The 8,551-nt window shown below is 56.8% G+C and overlaps 1 protein-coding gene across 2 annotated transcripts; it reads left to right on the top strand.

The window, feature by feature from the left end:
• The first annotated feature begins 3,498 nt into the window (after nucleotides 1-3,498).
• CTSF (cathepsin F) lies at nucleotides 3,499-8,541 on the top strand. Of its 2 annotated transcripts, none has more exons than XM_082659880.1 (14): nucleotides 3,499-3,789; nucleotides 4,048-4,146; nucleotides 4,463-4,547; nucleotides 4,642-4,703; nucleotides 4,830-4,905; nucleotides 5,476-5,586; nucleotides 5,690-5,835; nucleotides 5,924-6,020; nucleotides 6,101-6,181; nucleotides 7,003-7,122; nucleotides 7,210-7,274; nucleotides 7,365-7,455; nucleotides 7,867-7,925; nucleotides 8,005-8,541. In XM_082659880.1, exons 1-14 carry the CDS (start codon nucleotides 3,577-3,579, stop codon nucleotides 8,077-8,079), a joined length of 1,380 nt encoding a protein of 459 aa, XP_082516006.1. In that variant the 5' UTR covers nucleotides 3,499-3,576; the 3' UTR covers nucleotides 8,080-8,541. The 2 variants fall into 2 exon arrangements, with proteins under 2 accessions (XP_082516006.1, XP_082516005.1); XM_082659879.1 differs by having other exon boundaries at nucleotides 5,473-5,586.
• The last annotated feature ends 10 nt before the right edge of the window (nucleotides 8,542-8,551 follow it).

Below are 8,551 nucleotides of genomic sequence, written 5' to 3'. Positions count from 1 at the left end.
CATCAATATCTCCCTTTCTATTCCATCAACTCATAAGCATACTCCAGTGTCTCCCATCTTAAAAACACGCTTTTTGGCTGTGCCCCAAGGCATGCAGGACGTTGGTTCCCCCACCAGGGATCGAACCCCGGGCTCCTGGCAGTGGAAGCATGGAGTCTCAACCACTGGACCACCAGGGAATTCCCAACTCACCACTCTTTTTTTTTTTTTGGTGGTACGCGGGCCTCTCACTGATGCAGCCTTTCCCGTTGCGGAGCACAGGCTCCGGACGCGCAGGCTCAGCGGCCATGGCTCACGGGCTCAGCCGCTCCGCGGCATGTGGGATCTTCCCGGACCGGGGCACGAACCCGTGTCCCCTGCATCGGCAGGCGGACTCTCAACCACTGCGCCACCAGGGAAGCCCCCAACTCACCACTCTTAATGAGGTCCTCCATGACCTACATGTTGCCCAATCCCAAGGTCACTTCTGTCTCCTCATCTTACTTGCCCTCTCTGTGGCATTTGACACAGCCAGCCACTTCCTCTTTCTTGAAATCCACTCTCTTCTACTTTCTTGACCTCATCCTCTCAGACTTCCTTCTCTCTCAATGTCCATTTCTTCCCAGTCTCCTCTGCTGCCTCCCTCTTTTCAGCTCAGCGCCTGGATGTTGCCATGCCCCTGGCTTCACTTTCCTCATGTGTAATTGTACGGTTTCTCTCTTGAAGGTTGTTGTGAGAATTGCCTGAGATAACATATGTGTGACTTAAAAAAAATTCCTCCCTTTCGTTTGTGAATTACAAGTATGCGCTCTTCCCTCGCTCTGATGAGAAAATGAGGCACCCTTTCCCCCAGACACTTGTTAGGTGGCTCCGGTGCCCAAGGAACAGACTTTGGGGAAGATGACTGTTTCCCACGAAGGTGAAATAAATACGACAGCAATGTGGATCTCTGGAAACCCAGATCTAAGAAAAGTCTCACTGCCCCAGCTGGGCCTTAGAAATTGCTAGACCTTTCAGGAGGAGGCAGTTCACGGGGCTAAGAGTCTAGGAATACAGAGGCAATGGTACTGAGCTCAACCAGGGGCAGTGGGGGTGAAACCGTGCACCTCAGATTGGGATTCGAACCCACACAGCCAGGACTCAAACCCGACCAAAAGCCTTGGTCTTCCAACTGAGGCCATACACCTGCTTTCAGGACTTAATGAAGCTCAGGTTCTTGATGTCTCACTGCAGAAAGAATTCAGTGAGAGACAAAGTGATAGGTAAAAAGTGGATTTATTTAGAGAGAAACACACTCCACAGACAGAGTGTAGGCCATCTCAGAAGGCAAGAGTGGCCCCAGGGTATGGGGTTGTCAGTTTTCATAAGGGTGGGTAATTTCTTAGGCTAATGAGTGGGAGGAGTATTCCAGCTATTTCGGGAAGGGGCCGGGATTTCCAGGAATTGGGCCACCGCCCACTTTTTGATCCCTGTGGTTGGGCTTGGAACTGTCATGGCGCCTGTAGGTATGTCATTTAGCTTGCTGACGTGTTACAGTGAGGTACACTGAGGCTCAAGGTCTAGTGGAAGTCGACTTGTCCACCATCTTGGACCCATTTGGTTCTAATCAGTTTATGTCATGTCCTTGGGCTGTGTCATTCTTTCAGAGGTTGTGCCTGCCCCCTTCCCTCCTGTTTCAGGGGTGGGTCAGGGACGCCTTCCTGAGGAATCATCCTCTAAACCGAGAGCTGAAAGGTGTCTGGGAGTTTGGCCAAGGGAAGAGCAACGTGAAGCTTCCAGGGTGCGCAAGAGCTCGAACTTCTGCAAATAGAGTGAGACTGGAGTGTCAAGTGCACAGCACAAGGTGACGGCCAAGGTGCTTCTGGACCTGAAGGGAGCCTTAGGAGCCAGATTAAGGACCTGGGACTGTCTCCTGCAAGAGAGACAAAGGGAGCCCCGAAGAGCTGCAACTGGGGAGGGCACAAGCAGGGGGAGATCAGCCACTGCTGGGCTCCCTCAGGCCCTTCCCTCTCAGACATCAGCTGGGAGCTTGGAGCTGACTCTGGTCTGGCTCCAGCACTAAGTTTTGAGTAGCTGAAAGTCACTTCGCCTCGATAGCCCTCTGCTACCAAAAGAAGTCAGGTGTGGACCGGATGATCTTTAGGACCTGCTCTCCCCACTCTCCATGCCCAAACTAACCCTCTACCCACTTTTGGGGCTTCCCCAACTCCCTTAAAAACTCTCTTCCCTGTTTCCTGTCCCACAGCTGGTAACATCTTGGAGGAAAATTCCTTTTACTCATCTCTCTCCACTAGACTGGGAGCTCCGAATAGGCAGCACTATGCCTAGTGTATCTGTTCATGCTTCTTCTTGCTAGGCCTTGAACACAGTGGTGAATACTTGGTGGAACAAAAGAACGGTCCCAACCCTGTGCGCTGTTTGCATGTTTGTGTTTGATCCCCATGACTGCCTGAGGCAGTACCAGTGCAGGGAATTTTAGCTGCCATTTTGCTGATGAGAAGAGGGGCTTCGAAGAGCTGGTGGAGCTGTGAACTCAAGCTCTGAAGCCAACTCTCTGGGTTCAAGTCCAGCTCTTTCACTTAGCAGCTGTTTGGCAAGCCACTTAATCTCCCTAAACCTGTATTTTCTCAATTATAAGTCGGGGATAATAACATCTACTTCACAGGATTGCTACAAAGATTAAAGGGAGATGGCATATAACATGTATAATAAGCATGCAATAAATGCTAGTTATTTTTATTCTCAGGCCGGCATCCTTTCTCCTCCCCAAACGTTACCAAGTCCAAGCTCGCCCTGCTCGCCGCACGACAGGCCAATAAATCGGGAGACGAGGTGTTGAGGCAAGGAATACGACTTTATTCACAAAGCCGTCAGACTGAGAAGATGGTGGACTAGGGTCCCCCAAAAAACATCGGGGTCTGGATGCCAGTTTCTTTTATAGAACAGAGACGGGGAGGAGGTGAGGAAGTAAAGTAAAAATACCATTTATCTTGCAAAATAGGAGGGGATGTGTTAATCTCTTCTTTTGTGCAGCCACTCACAGATGGACAAGGTCAGAATGTCTCTCTGTGAGCTGAACAAAGGCACTTTAGTTTAACAGGCAGAGGGGCAGGGTTCCCTGTGGCAGGATGCTCACAGCTATAGACAGTGATTATAATAACAAAAGCAACGAAAAGCAAAGGTTAAAGTAAAAGAAACAGATCCAACAGGGAGTCAGAACTGGCTCTTCCTGCTACACAAACAGCAGCTCCAAGACGTAAGAAGATTACTTCAAGGCTGCGGCTGGGGCCACCCCTCCTCAGACCCGGCTGGTGCAAGGATGCGTTATCAGCGCGGGACTAGCGCCGGGATGCCTGCACAGCCAGCGCGACCCATGAGCCTCACGTGAATAAGCGAGCGCGCAGGCGCCCCCAACCGGCGCCCATTGGCCGGCACCCCGCCGCCCTGGAGCTGAGGGAGGGACGGAGGGAGGGACCCTCAGGGCTCCCCCAACCCACCCCACCCCCCCGACCCCCCCGACTGCGGGCTGCTCAGCCCGGTCGGTTGGGTCGCGCGTCTGTCAGAGCCTGAGGACGGGACGCCGGCTTCGCCCTCGCCATGGCGCCCTGGCTGCAGCTGCTGTTGCTTTTGGGGCTGCTCCCGGGCGCCGCTCCGGCCCCCAACGAGCCCCGAGCGGCCGGCGCGCGGGCCTGGGAGCTGGAGTCCCCGGAGCTGCTGGAGCCCGCCCGCTTCGCCCTAGAGATGTACAACCGCGGCCGGGCTGCCAGGACGCGGGCCGCGCTGAGGGTCGTGCGCGGTCGCGTCCGCCGGGTGAGGACGCGCTGGGGGCGGCGGCGGCGGCGGTGGGTGGGGGCCCGGTGCGGGGTGAGCGGGACTCTCGTCCGAGGGCTGGGAGCTTTGGGGTAGACTTGGGGCGGGGGCGTTGTACGCCTGATTTGGGATGGGGGCGTTGGACCTCTACGGATTGGGAAGGGGAACGGCACGGTGGGGCTGTGAGCCCCACGAAGGCCGGACTGAGGAGGGAGTGGCTGTGCCCGCCTCACGGCGCCCCCCTCCACCCCGATCCAGGCGGGCCGGGGGTCGCTGTACTCCCTGAAGGCGACCCTGGTGGAGCCGCCTTGCAACGACCCCACGGTGTGCCAGCTCCGTGTGTCCAAGAAAACCCTGGTGAGTGATGGGGTTCCTGCGATACCCTGCCCCCAGACTGAGTCTGGCAGTAGTTGGGATGATCGGTCAAGTCCAGAGGGAGGGATCTGAGGCCGCAGCTACCCCACCGTGAGTCACTCCCCAGGCCTGGAAGGCCAGAGACCAAGAAGCTGTAAAAGGGAGGGTGTCTGGGTGCTTACTCCCGTACTGTGCCTCGCTCTCCCCTATGGGGATGGTTGCCTTGGAGGTGGTCCTCACTTGGGGACCCTCCGGCTCCATCTTGCCAAGGCCTTGCTCCTGTCCCAGCCCCCCAACGGTCTTCCTCCTCTTCCTCCAGCTTTGCAGCTTTGAAGTCCTGGATGAGCTGGGGAAACACATGCTGCTGAGGCAGGACTGTGGCCCAGTGGATACCAAGATTACAGGTGCTGGGATAGCCCAGGGATGCTGGGATAGCTCAGGTCAGACTTCCCTCAGGGGTCAGTCCTGATTCTTCTCTGTTCCAACTCTCTCCTCCAGATGACAAAAATGAGACTTTCAGTTCATTCCTTCCACTGTTGAACAAGGATCCCCTGCCCCAGGTGAGGAGCCTGTTTGTCTGGGGAACTGGCTGCTGCCTTATATTCCCTCTCTTCCCCTCACCCTGGCCTGGGGCTCCCGGCTCATTCTGAGAAGGACGCCTTGTAAAGACCCCTCTGCCTTTCCAGGACTTTTCTGTGAAGATGGTTTCAATCTTCAAGGACTTTGTCACCACCTATAACCGGACATATGAAACGACGGAGGGTGAGGACCTAGCCTTGGCTGTACCTGTCCCGATCAGATCAGGACCTTCCCCCCAACTTGGCACCTTGGTGTGGGAGAGGGGAAGGGCACAAGGGGCAGTGCATCCTTTCAAGGGCCCCTAACTCCCCAACTTCTTGCTCAGCCTCCCAGGACTTGGCAGCCATCTCAGGTACCTGGCCCCTTCTCCCATCTGATTTTCCTAGTCAGAAACCATAGGTCTCCATCATCCTGGGTAGAGTGGGATGGGGCAAAGGCCAGATTTTCTCTGCTGGAGGACCCCTGGCATGGTGGCCTTTTCCCACAACCTCCTGTGTCAGGATGTCCTCTGGAGCCCATTTCGGTTCTGCCTTCATACCTGGGAAGTCATCACCCCGGTTTGGCCCCATTGTCACTTGCAGGTCTGGCCCCCTACCCTCACCCACCCCAGGGTTCTGCCCTTCTTGAAATAAGCTTCAGGCCTGATCCAGAGCTTACCATTCCCCGGGGAAACCTCTGCCTCTTATCCCCAAGCACCTCTCCTTTTATGATCTGCCTGGGGCCCAAGCCTCTCTTCTACTCGTTCCTCAGAAGCCAGGTGGCGCATGTCCGTCTTTGCCAATAACATGGTGCGAGCGCAGAAGATCCAGGCCCTGGACCGTGGCACAGCTCGGTATGGGGTCACCAAGTTCAGTGACCTTACAGGTAGGGTCAGAGCCGTCATGGTACCTGGAAGAGACAGGGCCTGCTCCCAAGGCCCCTGGTCAGGACTGGCTTAGAATACTCTTTTCCCATCCCCTGCCCACAGAGGAGGAGTTCCGCACCATCTACCTGAATCCCCTCCTAAAAGAGGAGCCTGGCAAGAGGATGCGCCTAGCCCAGTCCATCCCTGACCTTCCTCCACCTGAGTGGGACTGGAGGAGTAAGGGGGCTGTCACCAAAGTCAAGGACCAGGTTGGACCCCCAAGAAGTGAGGGTGGGACATGAGGACTGCACTGGCGTTTGGAAGGGACCCAGCCCTGACTCTCCCTGTCTCTTGCAGGGCATGTGCGGCTCCTGCTGGGCCTTCTCAGTCACAGGCAACGTGGAGGGCCAGTGGTTCCTAAAACGGGGGTCCCTGCTCTCCCTCTCTGAGCAGGGTGAGCATCCCACTCTGCCCACCCTGTCCCCAGCCCAGCCCCTCCGGAGGGCTCCTCGGGACCAGGCTTCTGTCTCCTAGAGCTCTTGGACTGTGACAAGGTGGACAAGGCCTGCCTGGGTGGCTTGCCCTCCAACGCCTACTCAGCCATAAGGACTCTGGGTATGCATTCATGGGCTTCAGGAGGGGCAGCAGGAGCCCCAGCTCCCTCCACAGGAAGTCACTTTGGGAGGGGAGAGACATGAGCATGGCAGTCACCTGAACTGGGTTCGAGTCTTATTGCTGACCCTTACCGGCTGAAGACCTTGGGCAGGTCAGCTCTTTCAGAGCCTCAGTTGTCTCACCTGGGAAATGGGGCTCCTCATGCCCACTTTGTAGGATCGTCTTAAGTGTCAAGTGAGGAAATACATGTAAAGTTCCTGGTGCACAGCAGGGGGTCTCGGTATTTTCAGTATTCTCGGTATTGCTTGGCGGTCTGTATTTCTATAATGCTGCTAAACCAGGGAGCAGCACACCTCACCCCTGAGAGGGAGGCATTGTCCTAAATTGGCAGTTCAGTTGAGCAGTGGGTCGCAGTGGCAGGAAAATAAGGGCTGAGGGATTGAGGTGGCTGTACCAAGATTGGTGAGGGAGTCTGGCAGGGGTCTGGGCCAGATTGGGAGCAAACTGTCAGGGCCGGACAAGCAAGCCAAGGTCAGGAGTCCCAGGAACGCTGGGATGAGTGAGGAGTCAGAAGCTGGGAGCTGGATTCCATCTCTGCCACATTTCTCACTGGGGGCTCCCCCATCCCTCTGGGCCTCAGTTGTGTCACCTCTAGAATGAGGCCTCCCTCAGAGAGGATGGCCTATAGCTGGGGGTGGATAGAGAACATGAGGCCTTGTGGAGGAGGGGCTTAGCACAGCCCCTGGCTGGGAGCAGATGAGTGTTATGAACTGGGGCCCACGTTTTCTCTAACCCCCAATCTGCCCCCCGCCATTCCCCAGGAGGGCTGGAGACAGAGGACGACTACAGCTACCACGGCCACTTGCAGGCCTGCAGCTTCTCTGCAGACAAGGCCAAGGTCTACATCAATGACTCAGTGGAGCTGAGCCGGAATGAGCAAAGTGAGTGAGGGAGGGGTGCGGGGGTGAGGACAGGCCAGGTGGGGCTGGGGCCTGGGTGCCCCTGACACTGCCCCTCCTCTGTCTTAGAGCTGGCGGCCTGGCTGGCCAAGAAGGGCCCCATCTCCGTTGCCATCAATGCCTTTGGCATGCAGGTAGGACCCCAGCCTCACTGCTGCTCCGGTTCTTGCTGACTCTTCCCCCACTTCTCAGAGCTGGCCCCCTACTCGTCTTCTCCCCCTCAGTTCTACCGCCATGGGATCTCCCACCCACTGCGGCCCCTCTGCAGCCCCTGGCTCATCGACCACGCCGTGCTGCTCGTGGGCTACGGCAACCGTGAGTTCCGCTGACCCTGCTCTGCCCATCCATCCACCCCAGGTCACAGGCAGAGGCTGGACCACAGCATCTCAGGACCTCTGGAGGGGGCATCAGGGGAACACCAAGGAACCTTGTCCTAAACTCTGCCTCGGTCTATGGGCCAGGCAGGATCATCCATCCTCTCTATGAATGGGAAAGCCAAGGCGCTGGGAGGTTGAGGTGTTATGAATGGATACCCTGCTAGAGGCGGGTGGGGGGTGTCCTCCCCAAACCCCAGAGCCGTACCAGGTCTCCAGGAGCGTGGTAGGTGGGCCTGTCTTGCTTTCTGCTCTTTTCCTAGTACCTGTCACACAGTAGGCCCACAGCAGATGTTTGAAGAGTGCAAAGTGCTTGAGGCCCTGACTCCCTGCTCTCTGCACTGCTCCTCAGGCTCTGCCACTCCCTTCTGGGCCATCAAGAACAGCTGGGGCACTGACTGGGGCGAGGAGGTGAGTCTCGCCCGCTTGGCCCCAGCCCTCCAGCCCCCATCCTGCCCCGGTGCCCTCACCAACCCCCCCTGTCTCCCAGGGTTACTACTACTTGCACCGTGGCTCCGGGGCCTGTGGTGTGAACATCATGGCCAGCTCAGCAGTGGTGGACTGAGGCATACCAGCTCCGGGCCTGGTGCTGACCAGAGCAGCCCCTTCCCCTGCCTGACCTGCATGACCAGGCCCCTCCCCAGGAGGCACAGCTGGCTGAGGGACGGGCACCAGGTACCTCAGGGTGAGCAAAGGCCACTGGGCTAGGGGCACAGCCCCTACTCCCACCCTGAAGTTCCCCAACTGCACCTTTGTTGAATTGTGGTAGCTAGGAGGATCTTGGGGTGAAGGATGATGTCTTGGCAGCCAAAGCTGGGGCAAGAACCCTGGGCTCGGGTAAGGAGCAGGGGGAAGAAAATATTCTGGTCTTAAAGCCAGCTTTGTCCTCTGTAGGCTCAGGCTTCCTGCCCCGGCTTTCCTCTGATGCTATAAATTTTCTGGTCCCCCCTGGATCTGGGGACAGTGTTGCCTTCCATGTCTAGAGAAACTGTTGTAACCAACCTTTTCTAACACAATAAAGAGGTGTCCTAGAGCCC

Source organism: Grampus griseus, assembly GCF_964374135.1.
Source record: "Grampus griseus genome assembly, chromosome: 8".
Classification (NCBI taxonomy): Eukaryota; Metazoa; Chordata; class Mammalia; order Artiodactyla; family Delphinidae; genus Grampus; species Grampus griseus.
The sequence above is the reverse complement of the archived record's forward strand: the minus strand, read 5'-3'. Positions and strand labels throughout refer to the sequence as shown.

What these genes read in the sequence shown, in the direction of transcription:
- CTSF (XM_082659879.1), top strand. Translation starts at nt 3,577, where the DNA reads ATGGCGCCCTGGCTGCAGCTGCTGTTGCTTTTGGGGCTGCTCCCGGGC. An exon ending in TGCGCGGTCGCGTCCGCCGG is followed by an intron (nt 3,790 to 4,047) that starts GTGAGGACGCGC and finishes ACCCCGATCCAG; the next exon opens with GCGGGCCGGGGGTCGCTGTA. An exon ending in GCACTGACTGGGGCGAGGAG is followed by an intron (nt 7,926 to 8,004) that starts GTGAGTCTCGCC and finishes CCTGTCTCCCAG; the next exon opens with GGTTACTACTACTTGCACCG.